General features: G+C 36.4%; 3 protein-coding genes across 3 annotated transcripts in view; 2 read left to right on the top strand and 1 right to left on the bottom strand.

Annotated features, from left to right (window-relative positions):
* Positions 1-26,300, top strand: part of LOC113236573 (cAMP-specific 3',5'-cyclic phosphodiesterase) — a 572,464-nt gene that overhangs the window by 276,348 nt on the left and 269,816 nt on the right. The window lies entirely within an intron of this gene.
* LOC113236665 lies at positions 1,398-1,814 on the bottom strand. Its single transcript, XM_026472825.1, has one exon. It carries the CDS (start codon positions 1,812-1,814, stop codon positions 1,398-1,400), a length of 417 nt encoding a protein of 138 aa, XP_026328610.1.
* The window catches only part of LOC113236574, a 42,543-nt gene continuing 27,117 nt past the window's right edge, over positions 10,875-26,300 (top strand). Inside the window, exon 1 of the mRNA XM_026472712.1 lies at positions 10,875-10,961. The gene's annotated coding sequence lies outside the window, so the exon portion shown is untranslated. The remainder of the gene's footprint in view (positions 10,962-26,300) is intronic.

Here is a 26,300-nt window from a genome sequence, read left to right as displayed (position 1 = left end):
ATTATTATTATTATTATCTCACCTGATGGAAAGTGACGATGAGGTCGACGATGGAGCATGCACACCTAAATAATGCCTATTCACTTTCGCCTTGAAAAGGCTCAAGTTATAATTTAAATTCAAATTATTTCAGACCATGTCCATAGATGTTACTTACAAATATCTACACTTATATACTATGTTAGTAATGAAAATTATTATAACATACAATTGAATCACCTCCGAAAATCAAACTATAAATTGAATTAAACTGAAAAAGTTACATTATATTATAAATCGGGCCTCTGGAACCCATACGAACTTGGTTCCAGTGCTTCCACGTGTCGCAAGCAGGGTACTCCCAAATCAACCATATGGGGCTGTTGGAACAGTCACGCACGCGACGCATCAGTGAGGCAGTTCTCTTGCGTATTATCGCACTAAAACTGTCAATATGCGCCTCCGCGAACATGCCTGATGTGCTACTAAATCGTGGCAGTTCCAACAACCTCCCCATCAATAATAATAATAATAATAACTTTTTTTTTAATAATAACGCACACACTGAACATAGCCCCGCACTAGGGAAAACCCTGTATCGCGGGTGCCATGGACACATACATAGAAAACCACAAATTACACCCAAACTCACGAGAGAAATAAATGTAGGCCATACAAATATTTCTCCCGACCCGGGAATCGAACCTGGGACCTCTGCGTGGCAGTCCGTCGTGGTAACCATTCGGCCACGGAGGCAGTTTTTTTTGCAGCGCGCAAACCTGCGGGACAAGATATTACACCGTACAGCCAATGTCCTGCGCTCTCTCTCTATATCTACACCATCACAGAGGTTCTCGGTGACCCAGTGACCAAGGTACTTAAATCGTGTCACTCGTTTGAGATGAGTTCCACACAGTTGCACAGTTGGGATTAATAGGAGGGCTTTGTTACCAGCCTTAAATACTAACAACTCACTTTTATTAGTATTGTACCTTAAGCCATGTGACACGCATAATCCTCACAATTTTTTTACAGCCTAGCGAGCGCACTGATCGAAGGGCACAGCAGCACCATATCATCCGCGTAACTTATATTATTGACTGTAGTGCCACCGATTGAGCATCCAATACCCGTTCTGCTGAGTCCCACGATCAGCTCGTACATGTACAAATTGAATAACCTAGGCGAGCTAAGTCCTCCCTGTCTCACCCCACACTCCAATTTGTATATGTCCGAGAGCGCACCTGCCCTTCTCACTTGAAAATGGAGCAAGTCGATCGCCTCCCCCGGCGTACTTGTGCTCTTTTGCATTTTGCTGCAAAGGATATTGTACGAGACCAATTGGAAAGCCTTCGATAAATCCAAAAAACCGGCAAAAACAGGCGTTTGCCTTTCAGTGTAGTACTGGATGGTATCTTTCAAGCAAAAATAGCACTTTCTGTAGACAAATTAGGTTTAAAGCCAAACTCCTCCTGGATTATAATGTGCTTCTTTAACACCCCGCCCAGCAGTTCATCCAACACTTTAGCCACTACAGTTGCCAACGATAACGGTCTGTAATTGGATTTATCGGAGACATCCCCCGTTTTATTTTTTACAATGGGCACAACAATTGTTTTCATAAGGTTGTTAGGAAGGTAGCAATGACTAATACACAGGTTAAAGAGCATCTTAGGCACACGGGGCAGGTGCGCTCCAGCGTGTAGAAAATGCTCAATACTTAGACCATCATGTCCCGGTGACTTTCCTCTCGTCATGGTTTTAGTAATGCGGTCCACCTCTTTGAAAGAGAAACTAACCTGCCTATCAGAATGACGTTCCTCATCTGAGACCATTTCCGACACCTCTCCGAGCGGACTCTGTACTTTAAAATGCTCCCCAAACATATAACATTCAGGGAACAAGTCTGCAGGCAGGGAATTCCACTCCATAGCCGTTCGCCATATAAGTGTGGAAGCGTAACGCTTCGTGCGAATCTTTGGAATATCCATAACATAGAGGTGGAACCCAAGCCTACGCCTAGTCCCTGTCTGGAAAGGGGAAAGCGGAATTAAATCGTGTAATTCCATCGCACACTCTCCGTGACATATCCTGTAAAAACCGATAAGCTGGTAACTTTACGGCGGTATTCAAGGCTCTGCTGCTTCGCTTGCACTAATTACGAGTCACCTATAAGCTTCTTAGCACGGTTGTCAGTTGAATCCAATGTGCCCAGTACGTAGCAGAGCCATCCTAAAGGTGGCAGCAATACTCCATGTACAACCGAACTTATGCGTGGTACAGCTGAAGCAACTATCCCGGTGTGAAGTAACGCCTCACCCTGGAAAGGATCCCAAGCTTCCTTGCTGCATATTTGGCCATGGATTTAATGTATCTGCTGAAGTACAAATTGGACGACAGGTCCATTCCAAGTAGTTGGAGACAGTCGACTATCGGTATGGATATATCACGGAAAGTCGGAGTGAGGGACTCCGTTTTGTGGAGAATAGACATCCTTGCGTTTAGGTAGCGTTAAATTTGACAAGATTGGCATCGCCCCAATCGGAGACTGCCTTGAGTGTCAAATCGAAACGGCTAACCATGGACTCGCGACAAGACTGGATTTCCTCTCCACTGACCCTAGCATTGGTCCAGTACCTATCTACAACTGTGTTGTCATCAGCATACGCAAAAGTACCTGGAATTAACAAATCATTGATATGCAGCAGAAAGAGAGTTGCAGACAGTACGGAACTCTGAGGAATCTATCGCCATATGTTCGGAAGAGTAACCTTCTAAGACCACTCGAATCGAACGTTCGCTCAAGAAATCCGAGATTGAATTGCAAAGGTCAGTGGGTAGCCCATAACTTGGAAGCTTGCTTAAAAGGCTTTCGTGCCAGACCCTGTCAAAGGCTTTAGAGATATCCAAAGACACTGCAAGTGCTTCACCTTGCTTTACTATAGCTTCGTTCCATATGTGATAGGCATACAAGAAGATCCCCAGTTGATCACCCTCGTCGGAATCCGTATGGCGATCGCTGAGGAGGTCGTTGTCTTCAAGGTACGACTGGAGACGGTTGTTGAGTACACGTTCCGTAGTCTTGTAGAGTATGGAAGTGACAGAGATAGGTCTATAGTTGACAGAGAATAGAGGCAGCTCTGCTTCCCTTTTTCGGTACAAGTTGCACGTTTGCAAGCTTCCACGACCTGGGAACTACAGGTTTATATTTAAAGGTGTTTTGTTTATAAAATTTATTTGTCAATTTCTGGCGTCGCCATTTTCACTACGCATACACAATACGGAACCGTGCGCGTACGTATTTACGTTCCGTTACTTTAATTATAAAAAAATGTATGATTTGAGAATGTAAATCAGCCTAAAACCTACTTTACTTTTATCACAATTTACTTGATGGTAAAAACCATACATTTTCATTACTATTCAAAATGAAATAAATGTAAAAACAAATATGGCGTCATTATGATTTTTATTACGAAAAAAGCTTATTTAAACAAAGCTTAATGAATAGGTAAATTTTGTAGATAGTTGTTACTATGACTATGACGACGCGTGTTTACCGACCAACGTTCTTCTTTGTATGAGTAAGAAACTATTAGGTAATTTTCAGGTTAGTTTCTTTCTATCTGATTTTGGTGGCAATTTTTATTACTTAATGATATTTCAGGTTACTGCATTCGAATACTAAATGATATTTCATGATAATATTGTAGTAGTCGCAGTAGAGCTCCTTGTGAAAGAGTTCGTCCAGGGAAGTACTGTCAGTCTGCCACCATAACTATTTTTGCCGCCAAGCAGTAATATAAGTAATACCGCGTTCCGGATAAGGGTGCTGATGAAATTACATGCACATCGGACTTGTCTACTTATGTCTCAGGTGACGGGCGCAGTAGCGGTGTCCCTCAGATCTTTGCGATTTAAAGCTCGGAGTGGTATTGCAACTGCTGTGGACTGGCGTGTCTCTAACACCAGGCGCAAGATTTGTTCGTCACGTCTCTTGGTTTCATCAAAAACCTATAGATTATAAAAAAAATTGGCACGAAAATTAGGTAGAGAAAACTAACCTAAATATTATTACCCTATGATTGCATTACTAACTTTTGTACGCTACTACGTCCACACTTCATACTTTTTGATTACTTGCATATAACACAAATGAGATAAAGTAGTTTTGTTTTAGTACTCAGCGTTATTTAGTCTTTAGCAGCCAAATTACTTTAGTTAGTAACCTTTAGATTTTCGATTTTTCGATTCCCGGACCGAGAGAAATATTTGTATGGCCTACATCTATTTCTCTCGAGTTTGAATGTAATTTGTTGTTGTTTATGTGTGTATTTGTGGCACCCGCGACCCAGGGTTTCCCTAGTGCGGGGCTATGACTGTGTGCTTTATTATTATTGTTATGAATGATACAGTAGTCGTATTAGTCATCTATAGGTCTGGTGACCTAAAGTACAGGGTTAGCCTAGTTTGAAATTCAACCTTTCCAGACGACAAAATATGCTGTAAATGAAATAGATAATTATTTCTTTGCACAAAAAAAGACAATAAAAACACTAGTTACAAAGGACATAATATACAGAGGTGAGCTTATCTCTAGAAGAGATCTCTTGTAGCCAAACCTAGCAATGGTGAACAAAAAAGTATGAATATTATTAAAAACCGTTTTGTTTGCCGCACTCGGTTGAAACAAATTATTATTATTTAAAGCCAATTTAACTGTAAAATATTGTGTTCGTATTAACATGAATATCCGTAAAGTAAGACCTATAATAAAAATAAAAATGTCAAAAGAAAATATCTTTATTTCATAGGTAAACAAATTACACGTAAATTCAATCATTCATTCACTTATTCTTAAGACACATTCCCTTGAGAAGAGTGAGCAAAAAACGCTAAGGATTGCTCTTTGTGAATAAACATTCATATTTATTTCAAACATCGAGAATAATATGGTCACTACCAGGGATTTTTGTCAACAAAGTACGCAGAAGCTATATAGTAAGCCTACTAAAAGTTGTATAAAAAGTTTTTGTTTCACTATATTTTTTAAAGTTTGCCTATATGTAGTCCCACTTAACTGCCTCCGTGGCCGAATGGTTACCATGCCGGACTGCCACGCAGAGGTCCCAGGTTCGATTCCCGGGCCGAGAGAAATAGTTGTATGGCCTACAATTATTTCTCTCGTTAGTTTGGGTGTAATTTGTGGTTGTCTATGTGTGTGTCCATGGCACCCGCGACACAGGGTTTCCCTAGTGCGGGGCTATGTGGAGTGTGTGCGTTATTATTATAAAAAAACTGCTGGGCACCGGCGTCCTCTTACAATGAGGCCTGGTGGATACTTGGGCTATAGTTTGTTTATTAGTGTACACAATGCTATTTGGGATCTTCACAGATATCAACTAAATTGCTTTAAAATGTGTGTAGGCTTCTTCACGATGTATTTCCCCGAAAAGCTCAAGGTAAAATTGAAATGAAATTTTGTACAAAAATTCCGGATACTCAGATGTGCAACCTGAGAGAGGCGGTAAAAAAAAGAAAAAAGTCCAACCATTACCTATCACCGGTTTTTTACGCGTAGCAGTGGAGCTCCTTGTGAAAGAATTTGCCTAGGGAAGTACCTATTTCTGCCGTTCCGGTTTTTAGGGTAAGGGTACTGGTGAATTTACGGGCACATGGAACTTCTCAACTTATGTCTTAAGGTGTCGGGGGCAGTTGCAGTACCCTTCAGATCATTGTGATTTGAAGTTCTGAGTGGCATTGCAATTGTTAGGGACAGGGATGTCACTTACCACCAGGTACACGACTGGTTCGTCCCATTACTGAGCATTATAAAAAAAGTAACACCTGAAGTTATTAATTTTCTGGTCGTACTATCAAAGAGGTTCTAGGGTATCATCATGCGGTATTTGAATACATATTGCGAAATATATTATGTTATATCGAATGCTTTTTAGGTATTCTCAATTGAAACTTATAGGAAATAAAACTATTCTTTCGGATCTAATTCGTGTATTTTTTCAAACAAGCCAACGTTTCCTGACACGTAAAGTCGGTTTGTTGGATCGTTTGAAAAAGAAACAAATATACGTTGTTTAGATCCGAAAAAATGTTTCATTTCCGATTAGCCTTACGTTTTATATTTTGATAAGAAGATACCACGGTTTAGGCCGAGGCTTTGTTTTCTAAACAAAACTCTTTAAGTCGTTCACCACATTTAATATAAACAGCTGAATGTAAGATCTTCCTCGACCGTCAGCCCGTTAATGTTTTATTGTTGTGCCTTATTGATTTTGAGCAGTTTTTTTTGTACCAGTAATAAATGTAAACGTTATATCCGCGAGGATATTTGCTTATGTAAGTAGAATTGAATTTGGGTTGATTGAATTCTAACATCTTAGATAAAGTTGTATACATCAGGAAAGGTTTGTAAACTACGGTTTTTCTTTATGATACCAAGTGACGGGACCAACAAACCGTGCGCCTGCTGGTAAACGACACGCCTGTCCATAGCAGTTGCAGTGCCACTCAGAGCTTTAAATTACAAAGATCTGAGGGGCGTTGCCACTGCACCCGTCACCCTGAGACATAAGTTGACAAGTCCTATGTGCCAAAATCCATGTAATTTCACCGACTCCCTTATTCTTCAAAACCGGAACGCAGTAATGCTCACATTACTGCTTAGCGGCAACAATAGGTAAGATGGCGGTACTTCCCTGGACGAACTCTTTTACAAGGAGCTCTACTGCTACTATAGCTAAGGTTCTTTTTAAATAAGCCTAGCTACATTGTTTAACAGTAAAGTACACCAACGAAATGAGGAATACCTATGTATTTTTTTAACTCTATGCCATTGAAAAACTTGGAACAGAATTTTTGCGCATTATATCTGCCAGCGCGATCTCTAATCTATGGACGCTGGCAATGAAAGATAAAACGTAATAAGGCCCTAATGTTTTTAATATTTAACTTCCCCAAAAACATTCCATTTGTTTTTCATAAATATTACAGAGTATGTTGTGTACGATGTTGTTGAATACCTTAAAGGTTATAAAACTGAGTTTCTGTGTTTATATTTGGATAAGTGAATATTTTTACACAGATCAGATTTAATAGATGAGCATTTTCCTTGTCCAGGCGTTGTAAACCCACTCATATGAGTCCGTACTTATTCAGTGACGCCTACAGATATTGCTCATCTTTTACATATTTTTATTAACCTGTACATTCCTGTATGTAGAGCGATGCCACATGGGCCTGCCGGCACGTTGTGTCGCAACGCTTTGGTTTCAACGTACCGAGTGTCACACGAGCATCGCTTGCTTACGCATCGCAAGAACCATACCTGCTTCGTCTCTTGGCCCCTTGTTATAAGGGCAAGTGTTCCGTCGCCGCACACTGTATCATGTGGCTGATAATTCTTAATTTACGCGTAGTACGACGCAGCGTCATGGGCGGCTTAGGCGTCGTAACGCCGACGCAACGCATCGCGTGGCATCGCTCTTAAATTATGCCGTATGGTTATTATGAGAAATGGAGTGGAATATTTTATATTTATGCATATCAACTAAAAATAATTTAGTGACAAATGACTGAAGCAAATGAAATCAGCTTTCAGACAATTTGGAAAATAAAATAATCGTTGATATTGATATTCTTTTTCAGTTATCCGAGTACTTTGACTTGTACGTCTAGAAAATGTAAAAGGCATATCTTACCTTTTTTTCTTTATACTTATCTTTTGTTTCGCTATCGAATTTCAATTTATACAAATGAACTTCATTTTTCTTGCATCATCGGCCAAATTAGACACATAAAGAATTGTTTGTATAAGTGTGTGTTTTTATGTTTCTATTATCATGAGTCTTTTCCTTTTAAAATAAAATGTAATAAAAAACTTCCTTCCTCATTATTCATAACATCACAGTTTACCTTTGTACTTATTGTGTGTGTAAGTTACGGTTTTTCCACTTTAAAATAAGGTGTATTAAACAAACAATCTTTGAAGATGAATTAGATTCCAATCACTAGTTCCTAATTCCAAAATTTGTCCGTAATTCTACAACATAAAGGTCGAACTTCAGGACCATCGTTAGCTTTATCTCGGTAAATATGTAATGTACACATTATTTACTTGGGACTATTTGTAAGACCCTAACTGGGCAAAGCTCCCCGAAAAGCGATAAACAAACGCTAACTGCTTTCCTCATCCCTAGAGAATTTTTCCTACAGTAAAGAAAATATTAGGTCTGTAAATTTGTCTGTATGTTTTAACATTAAATGCTTGTCATATTGTAACATTTAAATGCTTGACGGTATTTAGTCTTAACAATTGAATGCTGAACAGTGTAGTAAAAAAGATGACGTAGTGACCAGGATAGAGAGGGGGATGCTTCGATGGTTTGATCATGAAGAAAGAATGAATGTTGATAGATTGACGGCACACAATCAGCTATAGAGCGAATATAGACGGAGGCGTGGGAGAGGTAGACCTGCGTACATATCTCGATCAGATTGGGCATTATGTCCTTATAAAAGGCTGGCTTAAAAGAACCAAGAATAAACTGGCATGTCCGAAGAGACTGAAGGATCTGGAGGAGGCGGAGACGGTTTGTCAAGAATGTAGCAGGTGGAGGTCCATGGTATCTGCCTACACCGGTGGGAGATGAGTAGGTGTGTATGTAAATACTTAACGTACAGATTAGTGTCATTATTGGCAACGCGTTCAAAAATAGTAAAAATCATATTCTGACATACTGGCATTAACTTATGACAAAATATACCAAATTTATATTTCCCAGTCTTATTAAGCCATGGTTTAGGCTAGGTTAGGTTTGACCTACCGCTTCCCAAGCAGAGGGAGGGTGGGTTCAGATCCGTCTAGCGCCTTTGTGTTTTTCGGAATTTATGTGTTCAATTTGAAATTTACCATGAGATTTTCGGCGAAGGAGAACACGGTGTAGAAAACTGCACACATCTGCGAAGTATTAATGAAGTGACGTTTCCAATCCTCAATGGGCCTGGGGGGGCTCTTGCAGCCCAAGCCCTTTCATTATGAGAGGAGAGCTGTACCTAGAAGTTACACTATAATTAAGACTTTTAAAATTATTATTATTCTCATTCTTCAGATAATGTAAAGATATCTCAACGGAACCCAATACCCTAAAATGGGCAGACACAAATCTCAGAACAAATTTCCACGTGTAGTTATTAATAAATTAACCTTCACGTTACTTCATAATTGTCGTCATTTTGTTACGTGAATGTTTGAAAGCTGTAAAGGTCACGGCGAGCTTCATGTTTACAGCTTCCTAAATGCCGCTGGTTCATTATAGCTCTTAAATAAGATTATCGGGGAACTATAAGTTACTTAGTACTCTTATCTCGAAGTTTCTTTCTCTACGTCGTACTACACCTTATATTGCTTAGCCAATATGAGGTGTAATAATAATGTGCCAGACAACCACGATTAAAATATTTTTAGTAAATTTGACCAACTTTTGCTGTCCGGATTTCGTTCATCCCATAAAATGAAATGATCCTTACAGGAAAAACGAACGAAACAAAAAAAAATTTGATAAATTTTATTAATTTTTATGGACAACGCATGCTTGACCAAAAATTGACTGTGCTAAAATTGTTTCCACAGGAAAAAATTTAATGGTTCCTAAGACAGTTTCATTGTATCTTCTATGATTTCGGATTTTTCCATGATGTCCCATTAAAAAAACACTGTATATCTATATAATTCATCGGATGAAAGATCCTTAAAAAATAAGATAAAAAATTTGCAATTGTTTAAAAAAAAGAATTGTGTTATATTTCAACTTTTTTCGAATCGAACACTAAATATACCTTAAAGGATGGAAAAAAATAAGAAATATACATAGATCCTTTTTTATATTTATGTGTCAAAGTTACTTCACCCACAATTTATGATGACGTAAGAATATAGTGTGGCTCAAAAAGTGATAACCAAAGGTAAAAACTCCTTGTATATACCAACCAGCACGGAATGAGCATGTTTCTGGGATTTATTACTTTCCGACAACAAAAAAGAATTTCCCATTCTGGCGAGTTCTCATATAGCTGTGATATTTATTATTATGTGTAGGTTTTTCTGCGAGTGAAATAATGACAAATTCTAACGTAAGTTACTCAAATTTCAGTCTAAAGGTAAAAAAATTACGTTCAAGAAAACATCACTCTAAGCTTCAAGGTGAAAAGAAAAATGTGCATACTTATTTAAAAACCTTTTGATCTATTTTCAAACGTTTACGGCCCCTGAGCTCTCCTAATAAAGCACTAACTTGTATGATTGTCACTAGTTACACGTTGTTTACCATGGCATGACTTTTCATTATTTTTCCAGCAGTCATTTCATAATATGAAGCGTGTAACCGTTACGAAACACGGGTAAAATAAAGACATACCGTGGTAAGAAACCTGTGGTACGCATTAGTGAGTAATAATCACCATCAAGAACATAAATAATGTTTGTTACTTTGAGGAAAAAATTCCCATTTTATTCTATTTTTGTTATTCGGTGTACTTATAATGAAAGTTGAAAAGATCTTTAATCAGTTTATTAAAAAATGTTTCACACGAAAGTATGTACTTTTGTCTTGTAACGATCAATATGCAGTAGCTGCGCTGTCTCAGTAATGTGCTTGTCGTGTCCGAAAGACTATTATTGTCTGAGATTGCATTGTACCCAAGTTGCGGTTGACTAGCGGCAAATCTAATCAAGCGATGATTGTATCTCATTCGATGCAGATCTCGTTTAATGATCGAATTAAGGGATTTAAAATCGTTATCGCATGGCGGGTGCATAGTGGAGCGGCGGCCGATAAGCGCAGCCGGACGGTGTGGTGCGGCAACCGCGCCGGCAGTTACAGTCGGTTGGCAAGCGCGGACACACGCGCCCCGCGGCCTCTCCGCGCCCGCGTCCGCCTCTACCCCATCTCGCTACTCACCCTAAGGTAAACAAACCTATACCTTACCTTGACTAGATCAACACATCTCCTCAATCCTTCATCACCATCGGAACCGCTCGAACAATCATTCAAAAAAAAACAACTATACCCAAAGCCTTCCCAATCTTTCCTGCTAAAGTTCACAATAATTTCTAAATTTAAATAGTCCACCCGCTCGACTATTTGGACAACAAACAAATATTTAAGTGCTCGTTTCAATGTTTATTTTCGTAGTGAGGACAGATCGGATCTCTAAACGGTAGCGTTGTATATTGTGTCACTAGAACTGATGGATGAATCAGTATCGATCACTACAAACAATTTTACAAGCAATGACTCCCGCTTTTATAAAAAATTATCAACAAGTGTAAGGCAAATAAATTCCTATAGAGGGAAATAAATTAAGCAAATGAAACGTGTAACAATGTGCACAGAAAACAAAAGAATACAGTCATGGAAACGAAAAAGAACAAAAAATAATGGAAAAGACAAGCGGAATTACTTTTACATCGTTCCAGACAACCCGCTTATCAAAGGCCTTCAGTTGAGTCTAAAACGTAACAGCTTATCAAGATCAATCCGATATGGACATCTCATTACATGGATGGTGTTTGTTGTCACCAAAGAAGCAATCTGCGTTAATTCAAATGAATGGCGAACTTAACTTGCCGCAGTATACTTACATTTCATTGGAAGTCTATTACATATGCATGAAAGTATCCAAACGAAGCCATTCTTCCTGAAAATTGCTTTCTTAATGCGGATCGTGACAGTGGATTGCGTTTTTTAAATAATTTTAAATAGATTGTGAAATCTTTGAAATCTGACGTCGATCGTACTTTATTACATCATGGAGTTACAATATTAAAAAAAAAATAATTAGGCGTATACCATTATATCTAAATGCCGATACACTCAGAGACCTGTTTCGCATCACATCTATCAAATTTTATCCATCGAAATACACATTAATCAGAACGTGCCCATTTTAGGTCTAAACGACCAGGTGCTGAATGGCTCGCTCTATTTGATTGAATAATTTTACAGAACAGGAACAATTTTCTCAAATTGGAATGAATAATATTTAAACATTTAAAATAAAATGTATTTAAAATAAAAACATCTGTGTTACAACGCAGACGAAGTTTAAGTGTGATTCAATATTAATAATGTTGTTTATGAGGAAATTGCTGCTGTAGCATAATTTGTAATATAATTGGGGAATACAATGGGTTAAGCGAAATCTTTGAAGTTGTTGAATTTAATCACATAAATTTACTAAAGGAGTATTTTATGATGATGTGCCCAACATCAAATACGTAAATTGAGTTTAACAAATCAGATTCGAAAAGTGTAACGACTCATTTTAACGACACAAATTTGCTATTCTACTAGGTAGTGTCGACTTCGAGAGAAAACAAATTATGAACAGATGCTATGCACTAATTCATCATTGCTGTCACGCTTATGTGATTAATCGTGTTTAGATAGACACGCTCTTATTTCCAGTAATTTTCAATACCACTACCAAATCAAATTAGCTTCCATCTCTAACATTCTTACATTTCTTAAAAAAACACAAATCTTAAACTTCTTTGACGTACTTACATGTCTATTGTCGGAGTGATAGTGTTTTCCTTCAGTTGCAGGAGGTAAACGCTCAGTGATTAATTAATCAACTTGCGTAAGTAGACCATTAATTACTTTTGGGGGCAATTATGTTCTTTCCCGTAGAGTAATTGTAGCTACCTTAATGGAGCAGGTGTTAGTTTATTATTATAAATTGACATTCGATTTATCACTTGCTATGATTATGTTATAATTTACGATCTTGTGAAGATCGTAGCGTTTAATATCTGCGGCATGTAACGAACCGATGCCTAAATTTTTTTTTTTAACGCATGTATTTTTCCATCAATGTGGCAGATAGGCCGTTACAACAAATGGTATCAATATCCTTCACGTTAGGTTTGTCGTTTACCCGTTTTTATTGACAAACGACGGTTTTACGGCAACTGTTATTAAATTAACTGCGGTGATGTTTATCACCGCACATTGTCTATTTCACGTCTTTTGTGTTGTTGTACCAAACAACGACAACAAATAGCTAACTCAAGTTAGGGAGTACATTATTACTTGTACAATATTTAACAAGTAAAAATGTATACTGTGGGTATTCACTTACTTTCTATTTTTGTTACAAACCAAACAAATCTGGCATCAAGTACACTGATCCAGGCGAGAGAAAGAAATATTTGAATCGTGCCTTTTTTGGGTCTGGACGCTCCGTTGAAACGACGATACGTGAGCCCAAATGAAAAGACCGTGATTCGGGGGATTTGTTACTTAATTTGAGAGTCGAACGACCGAAATGAATATTTATTGCAGAGATTTCATTACTATGTTCTTGGTGTTGCTTCGTGAATTACTTGACCTCTTCGTACAAAGGCAAGTCAAGTACACGTATAGCTACTTAAATGTTAATGAGTTGAATTGCTATAGAATTTTGTGCCTTAGAATAGTCAGCTACATAATTTAGACAATCGTATTATTCACTACTTGAACTTTATATGCGTTAATAATGGAATTCCTCTCCGAAATTACAATTTAATTCGAATTTTCTGAAACATAAGGCTTATGAAGTACATAGAGTGAATGAGTTCTCTTTTATTCGAAGTGACTGGATGAACAAGACGTGTGTCGCTCAGAGCTTTAAATAATAATAATAATAATATTAAAATTTACACTGCGATCGGCACCCTAAAACATGCGTTGATAAGTCCCATGTGCCTATAATTTCACCAGCACCCGCAACCTTTCACAGCCGGAACATAGTAGCGCTCACATTACTGCTTGGCGGCAGAAGGTGGTGGTAACAGTAACTAAGTTGTTACCCAACTTATTATTAAGAAATATTTTATCACTTAGCAACAGCAAGTATAATAGCTACGTGACGCGTCAGAGAAATTCACAGCGTAGTCAAATTAAAATTCCTATGCAAAGATAATATTGTAGAGGCACACAATACCAGCTGTTCCAAGTGTTTCAAGAATTCATTTTGTTTAAATATCGTTATGAAAGTATGGTACTAATTGCAGATTTGTCAAGGGCTCTTTGTATAATACTTTGAAACCGAGTTAGCCTTTTCAAGAATATGTATAAACGAAATTACTCCACAGGTCTTTTTTGAAACAACATTTATTTCATTCAACAACACATTAGTTCTATGTTGTTTACCTATGTATCGTTTTTGGTCTTGTGTGCGAGTGTTTAACTCATTCTAGTCCTCCTGACCTCCCATTCCGAAACAAAACGTGTACACACTCATAGCATAGCAGTTAAAACAATATATTGCTTGCAGCTCAAAAAAATTGTTTACTTGGTTGAAAAGTTAGCCATCTACTTCATTTTTTTTACATGGCGCCACTTAAATTATTTAAAATCCAACTTCAACATCCTAGGTGAGTAACTTTATCTAACATAGCAGTAAAACTATTTCTAAAAATTTGAAATTCGAAAAAAGTTATTACTTAATATGATGATTTTAACGACTCCATGTCACTCTTTGTATCTATATGTACACATTTATGTACTCATTTGAAACAATATATTCCGACCACTGGTCGACACTGGAGGCTCATTGGGGGCCCTCAAATAATAGGTTACAAACCTCAAGGCTGCTTTATGTCACACATAGTTATGATAGTGGATTATGCTCAAATAGAGACCCCTCTCAAAAATGCTGCGTAATATAAGTTGAGAACTGTATGGTATAGCTGTTAGATCTTTTAGCATAAAATAAATTGGTTTAATTAATATCTGTAAATCAGGGAGAAAGCTATTTTATAAGACCCAGCTGCTAAATTAAATATTTATAATAGCCTAAACTTAGAAATAACAGTAATCACCATTGAGGTATCATTTTGGAATGAGACAATAATGCCTTGCAGAATGTAAATTACCATTTGAAACCATACAGAAATGACGCCTTAAAGAATCACTTAAAGATAAACCTTGTTTGTGTGTATAATCAACGGTCATACACATACCAAGTGTCTTGAAAAGGTAGTGGATCTTTAAATTTTATAGGAGGACGACAAGTCATTGCTAGATTTATCCTATAATTGCTTTCAACGGCACAAAGGGAGATTATACAATTTCCGGTTCAATTAAATTCATTCATGTGCACAATTAATCCATGAACTCACTCCATATGTGTAAGTTTATAAGGGGAATACCACTAAGGAGAATATAAAATAGTACTCATTGTTATTGCCTGTAATCAAGTACCACATTCGGAATTCCCATGCAAGTCGTAAAACCTACTAACTCGACTAAAACATTAACTTATAGATAATAACTTTCTTTTATATATTTTTTTAATAAATTAATAAAAAAATTGTGCTGCACAGCTGCGCGTTAAAAAACCGTGTGACTCTTGGACGCTACAGTATCAAAATTGTTAGAGACGCGACGTGTCTTTAGGACGCGTAACGTTTTTATTAATTTACACCCGAAAAAATTAACTACTCATATATAAGAAACTGCGTAAGTTTTCCACTGTGCGTTTGCAAAGAGTTTGTACCCTAATTTGCATCTATGTATATTAGAAAATTTCTTTCGTTTATTGCTTGACAAATTTATAAAAAAAATAGTAGTGAAAATACAGGTGCGCGTTAGAATTACTGTGTGACTCTTGGACGCTACAGTATCAAAAGTTAAAGATACCATTGTGTCTCTAGGACGCGTGACGTTTTTATTACTTTACACCTGAGAAAATTAACTACTCATATGTAAGAAACTGTGTAAGTTTTCCACTGTGCATTTGCAAAGAGTTTATACACTAAAATCCATCTATATTGGAACATTACTTTCGCTTATTGCTCGCCGTATCTATTGCCTATTCGAACAATATTCATGAACCTTAGATTAGTTTGTAAACTTACGTACGAAACGTGAACACACGATATCGTCAAACCTCGAAGTTAGTATTGACATACAGTAACAGTATGTGCAAATGGCTCCAGACCAAGCCGAACGAATATAATGCTAATTAATGCAGTGTTTCTTTGCCCTTCGTGACTGCGGCGTTTACGTCTTTTACACAATGCATGAAAGTCGCTTCGTACAGAACCGAGTCAAATGATGGCTTTCAAAGGTGCTCTGAGACCGTCGCGCCGGGTTTATTCATTATCATGGAGTTCGTAATTTCGAAAGTGACTTCGCAACTACCAAAGCGGGTAGTTCCCATTTATTCTAAAGAACATGACGCTATCGGACGGTGTGATAATTTTTTCTCAGTTTTTTCTATAAATTTCACTCAGCCATTTCACTGACGTCAAGGAACAAAAGTAAAATCTATTTTTTCTCAAGGTTATTCTAAGTAATCTTTAATACAAATATCTTACAAATGTGATTGTCATATCGATGTCGCATAAACAAATGACTTTTTACAAATTACACTACTTGACTTAACTTTTGTTATATAAAACACAAGTACGGCCCAATATGAAATATTGCTCGCATCTCTGGGCAGGAGCTCCAAAATACTAGCTTAACCCACTTGATTCCATCCAACATAGGGTGGTATGGAGCCCCTTAGCCTACGGAGATACGTTGGCTCTCTGTGTGTGTTCTAACGTCTTTATAATGGGAAGTGCTCTGAGGAACTTTTGGAACTGGTGCTACCGTCTCGTTTCCACCATCGTACCTCCCGTAAAAGGAGTTGAGACTATCGCCACATCTGAGATGCCTGGCATTGTAAGACCACGCGGGTATCTCGTTCGTTCCTTCCTCGAACCTGCAAGCTGTGGAATGATATTTCTACTTAAGTATTTCCTTAGCGCTATGACATGGGATTCTTCAAAAAGCGTGTTTACAGGGCTCTCAATGGCTGGCAACGCATAGGCAGCTCATCTGATATTGCAAATGTCCACGGGCGATGATAACCGTCTCCCATCAAGTGTCCCGTCTATTTCTTTACAGAAAAGAAACACTAAAAGCTTTAATCGGTAATAGTAGCAGAATGATTGTTCCTGAATGTTCAGTCAGAAAGTGGCAGCACTATCCAGAAGACGTGATTGAGGAATGTCAATTCATTCTAGTTTCAGTTTGTGAAAAATGAAAATTAACAATTCATGACTTTGCAGAAATGTAAGACAAGTGTAAGACGTTACTAAGATAAGTGTAAGATAAGATTTCATGGGGACGAATTGATTTTTTTTTTAAATTTCTGTTCTTCTTCTTGTCGTATCGATGACATACATTGCATTGTTGTAGCCATGAATGTGGTTATTACCGCTACCAGCGTCTTTGGTAGTCGCCGCCATGCTGAAGTGTGGGACATATTATTTGTCATCGTGACAAAATCATTTGCTAATCAGCGTAAAGTACTCGCCGATTATTCCCGCTAGATGTACAGAGGACATAATAACACGCCATAACAAAGACGCTTTTTACGTTCACCCCTTTGTATAGACAAATTTGAGAATTTGAGAATAGATAAATGACCTGTGCTATTGAACAAATGAACCAAATATTTTTACATTCAGTCCGATGACGTGGTGGTCTATAGAAAAATTGGGACTTCTTTTATTTTATTTTTTTTAATTTAAAAATAATTGCGCATTTGACCTCCATCCACCTCAATAATGCCTATTCTCTCTCACCTTCAAAAAAAAGCACTTATGCCTCTACCATGAATGAACAGTGACAGTTACTGCTAGTGATCGTGTAAAATATTTGAAACTTTTGTAAAGCAAACTCTGGGGGCATTCCGAGAAGTGGACGAACATCGTCACTCCTTGGGTGGGTTTAAGAAGGAGTGGTAAGAAATCACCAAAGACCAGGGTTTTGAGAGGATTTTAGGAAATACCTTTGCCCAGTGCAGCAGTAGAACACAATAGGTTAATAAAAGAAGAAAGAAAAAGGCAATTTGCGGCCTTGGTGGTCCCAAAAAGAAGTAACATTTTGTCCATAATTATTTGACGCGTTAGCTATCGATAACACTGCAAGTCCCAGTACAGTGTTTTATAATTTAATTACAACAAAAATCTTTTGGGTGTTGTCATAACAAAATAAAATTGGTTTTTCAATAGAAATAACATATTTTGCAAAGTAAAACTAGTCTATCTAATGTAAACATTTTTCTTCAAATATCGCCTATAGTGCAACGGAACAAGATCCATCAAATGTGTAGCTTAATGTGCTGTCGTCTGTACAATTTTAAATGTATCTTTTTATGTTATTCACCTAAAATATTACAAAAAACCGGAAAATCCTTGTTGTAGCCTTTTGTTGAAATGCTATTTTTGATCTTACAGTGTACCGACCCTTTACCAGTTTCACCATTCAGGGTGATAGGGGAAGACGTAGGCGTTAAGAGGATTTTGTATTGATTATGAAATAAGGAGAATATTAAAAAAAAAATTAAGCGAGTTTTATATATCTTTGAAGAAGATACAGATATTAATTTCAATATTTATTGAATTGCAGAGATGACTTGTCAAAAATAGGACATTATGCCTACGCATAATTGATTAACTCCGCAGAGGATGCAAAGTACCTGAATAATGGAACAACATCCATTTGCACATTCAATGAGTCAAGGGAACTCTATGTTAAGTGGAAATTATGTAAATATAATTAAGACACATATGCTGTAACACCAATTTTATTGAAAACCTTTAATTAAATCTAAAATGATTTATTTAATTATAAAAATAAAAATGAAAAGATGAAATATAAATTCGTAATGTGTCTGTGATTTAAAAACTGTAATATTTTGTACTATCCTGAAATAAATTTGTAAGTAATAAATAATACTGTAAAAAAGAAGCAAAATCTCGAATTTGTCATGACCTTTGTTAATCTCAATTATTACAGGAGTAATTGCGAGAACCATTTTGTCTTTTAAGCCTCGGGCAAATATAATACTGGCCGTTTTGGATCTGAAAAGCTGTTATGTACTATGAATATCTCGTTTGAAGATATAGATTTCATTTACAGATACTCTGCATTAATCATAATGAGTAAAATTTTTTTTCAATGTTAATTTATCCTTAACTAACTAGCTTAGCCATGTTATTTGAGTAATTATAATCTTTAACATTTACCAAGTGTAAGATAATGTTATAAATATTACAATTTGATTACTTAATACGAGTACATATATATGATCTCTTAGTCATGTTACCAAGAATAATTATATACACAAGAAGATTGTTGAAGAAGCATTATTCCCCGAATGCTATAACTTGGACCTTTTCAAGGCGAGAGTGAATTATTATATATTATATATAGGCATTATTTAAGTGTACATGCTACATCCTCGACCTCATCGTCACTTTCCATCAGGTGAGATGTGGGATGGAGGTCAAATGCGCACTTATTTTTAATAAAAAAAATGTAGTATGATAGGCGGCAGCATATACATATACTTTCCTGTCGTGATAGGCCGAGGCAGCATTTCCGTTTGCTACTATTCTGACACACATCTCTAGACATCATTGATGCGTGTCAACGCAATGCCATGCAATACACACTTTATGAAGGGTTTTCTTGGTCTGGCTTTTTTTAGTACATTTTGAACTGGTTGTATACACAAATCGAGAATTTGTAATTAAGTAATTCTCAATGCGCGATACATTTATGCATTCCCAAATGAGATTTAATTTAATGGTGGTATCACCGAAAATTAGAAGAAAAATCAAGTCAAATATTTTTATTTCATAGGTAATCAAATTATACTTGAAACCTTCACATCGCTTAAAACTATCACTCATACTTACATCAAATTCATGTGAAAAGAACGACTTTTTCTATATCATAACAAAGATTTCACGGCTGGAAGTACGCCATGCGTTCGTGTCATCCATGTAATCATTGATTTTATAATATGCTTTTCTTATAAGTGCAGTTTGAACATGTGCTTTGAACTTTCTTTATGATAAATTTTGTACATATTCTAGAATTTCCGTGCCCTACAAAACTTTACTAAGTCTGAGCACAGAGTTGTAAAATAATAAGTATATGTATAATTTCCTAGCTACTAACATAAACGGACATGTGTTGAATCAAACTATTTCCTCTCAAAGAGCCCGTAGCTCTGTACCGTCAAATACCAAATAATGGTAGCAACATGTGTACTTGTACACTATATACCTATTTACATATTATTGATCACGAGGCTTCTTGCAGAAGGATAGACCGCAGGTGGGGGGTGGGGAATAGACCGCAGCTTAAGAACAAAGTTCTCAGGAAGGGTTCATTCACATTCAAATGTCTGTACTACAAATCTTTTTAATGAAAAGATTTTATGTATACATTTTTTTAAATTACGTGTACACGACTATCGCGTCAAACCAATACACTGTAATATCAATGACGGCATTTTCCGAAAAGGCTTGAACAAAGATTTTTAAGTGATTTGTAATTTAGGAAATGAAACTATTTTTCCAGATTTCAATCTTTTGTTTTTTTCAAACGCTTCGGGCCTTTTACAGGTCCCTTAGTCACGGTTGACTGAGGTGGTAAAGTCATCAACCTGTTGTATCTAATATTAATGCAAACCACCCCATTTTTTTACTATAGTTACAAAAGTTATTACTTAATTACCTTATTTTTGATTTCACAAAAAAACAACCAATTTACGCTACATTACGTTTTACAAATTATTTTATTTGAACAATATGAATTTTTACTAAGTTTCATTTGTTATTAATTAATAATGGAAATTAGAATAAATTGAAACATATTAATTAGTACTGCAGAGTCAGGAAAACTTTCATTTCCTATGTGTAACAATCGTGAAAAGCTAGTAACTTGATATTTGTAATTTGTCAAGTTAAGAAAATGAGAAGACGCATTTAACTTACTTTGTAAATTAGTTAATAAAAATTCTATCTAGACATTATAACTTTCCTTTATTATAAAATCAATAAATTTGTTGTATTGCGTTGATAACAGCCGACAGATTGTTGTGGTAAAAAAAAAACAACAAAACACTATCGGAGCTTAATCTACTAAGATACTCCATTTTTAAGAAACAGTCCACACACCTTCGACATCGCAAATGTTTCGTAAGATCATAAATTTTGCTACCGTTTTTATCGTTAGTATATGATGTATTTTATCGTTTGTCGATCGATACTCGATACACATAGTTTCGTGATATTATTTCTTATCCTAATGATACAGTATTCATAGGAACAACCTTGAACAACTGGTTTCGGTCGTAGACGTGATAATTTTTCGCGTAGTAAATTTGTCTGTCGATATTGGTGCCAATAATGGGATATTTGTGCAAATAATTTCTTTTCTTCGGCGACAAGTGTAACAATACGTTACGTGTAGTGCAGTGAAGTGTAAAAAATTGTATTAAAAAGCTTAGCTACGAGGATACTGAGAACTTTTTAGTGTGAGGGTGTGCGTTATATAATTCATAAACTATATGAGTAATAGGAGTGTTGCGTTATTAGATATCCCCTCAGAACACAAATACAGACTTATGCACGCACGCCCACATACGAATACACACACACACACAAACACACACGCACACGCACGCGCACGCACACACACACACACACACACACACCACACGTACACACGTACGCACTCACGCTCACGCACACACACACACGCACACACGCAAGCACTTTTAAATCTGTTTTTGGATCTTAGTATTTTAACTTTCAATTGTTTTATATGTTTCTGTTTTACTTTTATTTATTTATTATATTATTTACTAAGACAAACAACTAAAATGTAAAGAAGGCTGTGTGACGTCGGCCCGCGTTGGCAGAATTCAAACCATGTGCAAATTGTCTTCCACGGCAACAACACGTGTATACAACATAGATATAGAAAAAAAGGGGAGATATGTAATGACGCTATGTAAGATCGGGTGCCGATGTCGCCGCTTTTTAGCTTGTGTGCAATTCAAACTTTATGCTCTTATTATCTACGACCATAACTTAAAGATTTTGATTGGGTAAGGCTTAAAATGTGAAAACAACGTAAACAATTAAAAAAATTATCAAAATTAAACTTACAGTCACTTGAATAAGAGTTATATTACAATATTTCAGTATTTTTTTCATCCTGGTTCAGCCATTCACCAATAGGTGGCGTTTTAGTAAAATTACTACTAGTATATAATAGCTAACTATTACACGTTAGATGGCGCTAAAACTCATTTATCGTTACACTAAGAACTCACGGAGCGGTTTTCACCCGCGTCTGCCGCGGGACCGCGGCATCTGTAGAAGTAACAGTTAAGTATGTAAAATTAGTAGCACATTTCACGGCGCGCTTTACGCCTGTAGTGGTCACGGTTGTTCGCGGTTGCCGCGGCAGGGGACTAGTAGAGCCGCGCAGGACGCGTTGACCTGCGCGCTTGGCGGCCGTCGTCGCCCGCACACTTTGGCGGTCGGTTCAGGCGCACGCAGGATGAGTTCTCTACTAACCGCGCGACTTGCAATTAACTCCCACTAACTTCGCGGTCCGTTCCGCAATCGCAAGAGTTTCGTGTCCGCAACCGCGGCTGTTACGTGCCCGCACAAACTTGCAGGGTCGTGAGTATTGAAATAAAACCGCTGTCTAGCAGCACCGGCGGGCGCGGATGGAAACCGCTCCGTGAATTGTTAACCTTATTAACCTTAAACTGACGCTACTCAACGAGTGATGTGGTCCTATCTAAGCGATAATTGGAAACCATGTGGCTGTTTTTAATATTAAAAAAATATTCCATTTTTCATACTATATCCACACTGGTACTGGTGTATTATTAAATTGATATATTAATATAAATTATTATTATTTTTTTAATGGCGGCCACTAGGCTTGCACCAGTGTCAGTTTTATAAGAATAATATAAAAAATATGGCGACAGTCGCCAGTGTCAATTTTCCATTATACGTTACCACGGGTTGGTGAAGCTGTCACTGTTAAGAGTAAACTCGAATCATCAACGAATTTAATAAATTAAATTATGTTGTATTTTTATGAAGGATTTATGTATTTTTCTATAATTGTTTCCAATTTATTTTGCCTGCACAATGCAATGCATGCATGCACATGCAAAGTCAGAAATAGTAATAAGAATCCCAATCTTTCGATTTTCCTGCAGCTTCAATCCAACCTTGTTTTATTTTGAACTCATTGGAAAAACTTAAAAATTAAAAATACTCTACGTTTAATCTACGAGTATATTGGAATTTAAATATCTTAAATATCTAAAACACATAAATTTTTCTTCAAGCAACAGGAACATCCAAATTAACATGAAATTGAAACGGTTGTCCGAAATATGAGTTGTGTTAAAGCTACTCGAAATAAAATGTTAAGTAATAATAATAATAATAATAATAATAAAATAAAAGAAATCAATTTAACGTGAATGCTTCGATATTTTAGGGACTTTAATTACAAAAATGATAGTAAGAAATTCAAACATTTCAGTAAAAATTTATTGTCGATAAACATCAGTCTTCGTAAATGAACATCACTATACTTGAGTCTAGAAATTTCTATGGACACAAAAAAAAAACATTGAATAATAATAAGAATAGTAACTAAACATGCAAATAGCCGGTGGAATGTTATCTCGCTGGTTTAAAAATTTTTGGTTTCACTCCAATTTTTACAAGGTGTATCGCTACAACTTGACATTTTCACGTTTTACGAGAGATCTTGTATGTACAACGATCGCCATGTCATTGTGGCGATGTTTGTAGGCGTGTCATCTCACACACACGAACACAGACACGAACCTCGCCCCCCTACCATATCTCCCCTTTTTTTTCTATATCTATGGTATACAACGACACACCTAAAATATTTTAGACACATAGTTCATTATGTCTATGGTGACACTCTTGTATATGTCACACTTAGAATTGATTTTACTTAAACAGCACTCATAAATTAACTTTGGAGTATCTATCTGGGATTTTTTGTATATTTATGTATTTTACACAACTTTGCCTAGCTGCTCTTATTGCATTCAAAATAAAGTTGAAACTAATGTTGTTAAATGTTGATTTTTGTCTATTGCCATGATGGCGTAAAACTAATTATTTTACAAGTTCCACAAAATAGCGAGAGTTCAAATAACTTTCAATTAGTGTACAATAAACCGCAAATCAGAATGACAATATTCCAGTTTCGAATCACGTTAAATCCGTCGCGTAATCTATGTTTTCAATTAATTAAATCCTCCATGAAGGGATAAACCAAATGCAAGCAAATATTATCAATACAATTTGCTTGCCCAAACGATTTAATACATTCGTATCTTCTCCTTATACATGATGTAACAAAAATAATCTAAAAATTTAATTGGCGACCATCTCATGACAACATAACTGTAACAGAAAAAGAAATAATTTTCATTTCATATATATATACAGATAAAGAGAGTTAAAATCCGAACCAGAGGCAATGGCCTCTGGTTATGGCTATCTCTCATGACAGTGCAATAGCAGTGGGAAGGTGGAAAAATACATACAAAGTTCAGATTGTCTGTGAATTGTTTCTATGGGGAACGAAAACGATGTTTTCACCAACTAAGTTGATTTTAATATTTAATAAAAATCTTCTCCATTGACTTTCCATTTTCTCCCTTTATCAGTGGTATAAAAACTTCCATACAATACTTATGTGGTACTTACTAATTAATCTCGGGTGATGAATTTCGAAAAATACTTTCTACTGTAACGTGGGCTAGAGCTGGGTTATAACGTCTTTATCGAAAAACGAAACGAAACGGTTATTTTAGAAACAGTTTAAAAAAAAAACTTCGTACTTTTCCAGGTCTAGATAGAACCGGTTGACGAAATGTTCAGGCGCCTACAGTTGTAGACGGTCTAATTTGTCATAGAAATATCAATGCATCTAACATAAGATCCATTTTACAAAGAAGCAGTGAAATTGTTTCGAACGGTCCCGAAACAGTTTCTTAAAACTGTTTTCGGGAGTTTCTTTTATAAAATATAAAATTAATACGATAAACACGAACACTATCATATATATTATATATACTAATAATATAATACATCACGAACGAATGAACTGTTTTCTATCCAGTCGCACACAAGGAACGTAACATGTTTGCGGTAACGTAACGCCATAAACAAATAACTATTCGTACATACATAACTTGCAGTACGATTCCGTGTCGTTTTCTTAAAAAGTCGTTACTTTAGTAATCGTTTTTGAAACCTTCAAGAAAGCGTTTTTCATTACATTGAAAGAAAGTGTTTCTTGAAACGCTTTCGGATAATAGCTCCCAGTCCTAGTCCACGTTACTTAAAAAACTTTTTAATCATTTCCATGTCAAACGGTTCAAGCACGTGTCGCAAGGCATTACTTTTCAAATTTGTTATCATGGGGGCCTTCGATCGTCACGAATACGGTTGATTATAGTTACACCATATATAAATTAATCTTCTTCAATATGATTCATACATGTACACACGTCACATATTGTTAATTAGGATTTTGTAATCATCTCTGTATTCCTCCAACAATATTGTACCTATATACTATTTGATTTTGTGATCTTTTGGATACTAACTAACGTCGAAGAAATAACACAAAATGGCCTCGTAAAGATTCATATGTTTTTTTCATTTTCACTTTAATATGGAGAAATGGCTCTGGTAACCAAGCGGTTGATAACTCTGTATGTTATTTTTGGAGGTATAATTCGTGTTTAATTTTAGGTAACAGATCTTTTTTTAAATTGTTTCGGCCGACTTACCGCGTAAAGCGAACCACAACCAGTGTCAAAACGTTGACAGGTGATTAGTGTAAAATAGTAATTTAAACTGCAACCATCGAGTATATAACCAGAAATAGAGACGAAATAAGGGCCATATATTCCTGGTAACACATTAGCGATACAGCTCTTATAAATATCATCTCCCGTATGCGCTGAAATATAGACAGGCCAACTACTGACCTGTGCGTACGTCTCCGTATATTCCAAAAAATATTCTGTATTTATGGCAATAAAGATAATATCTCTAACAATGCCGTTATATTCGGTGGTGTGGGAAAAACAGCAAAACATCTAATTACAAAACAAACGGAATCACATTTCATCGGTAATTAAATATTATCGGTATTGAATATGTAATTTTGCAATTTTCGTCCATTATAGCAAAGCTCAAGTTAACTTGTCGATTTGAAGTGAAACAGTTAACGACACCCATTGACGTCACCCTTCAATTGTTTCGAACTCGGGCTAGCCAATCGGAGAGCAGTTGTCACAGTAACGATATGGCAGAATAGTTTTCAAACAAATTAAATGACATTTCGTCTGTAATTCTGGTTATATAC

Source organism: Hyposmocoma kahamanoa, unplaced genomic scaffold (assembly GCF_003589595.1).
Source record: "Hyposmocoma kahamanoa isolate Upper Pololo Valley unplaced genomic scaffold, ASM358959v1 92, whole genome shotgun sequence".
In the NCBI taxonomy this organism is placed as follows: domain Eukaryota; kingdom Metazoa; phylum Arthropoda; class Insecta; order Lepidoptera; family Cosmopterigidae; genus Hyposmocoma; species Hyposmocoma kahamanoa.
This window is presented reverse-complemented; position numbering and strand designations above follow the sequence as displayed.

Excerpts from the sequence above, each read along its gene's own strand:
- LOC113236665 (XM_026472825.1), bottom strand. The coding sequence starts at position 1,814 with ATGGTCTCAGATGAGGAACGTCATTCTGATAGGCAGGTTAGTTTCTCT.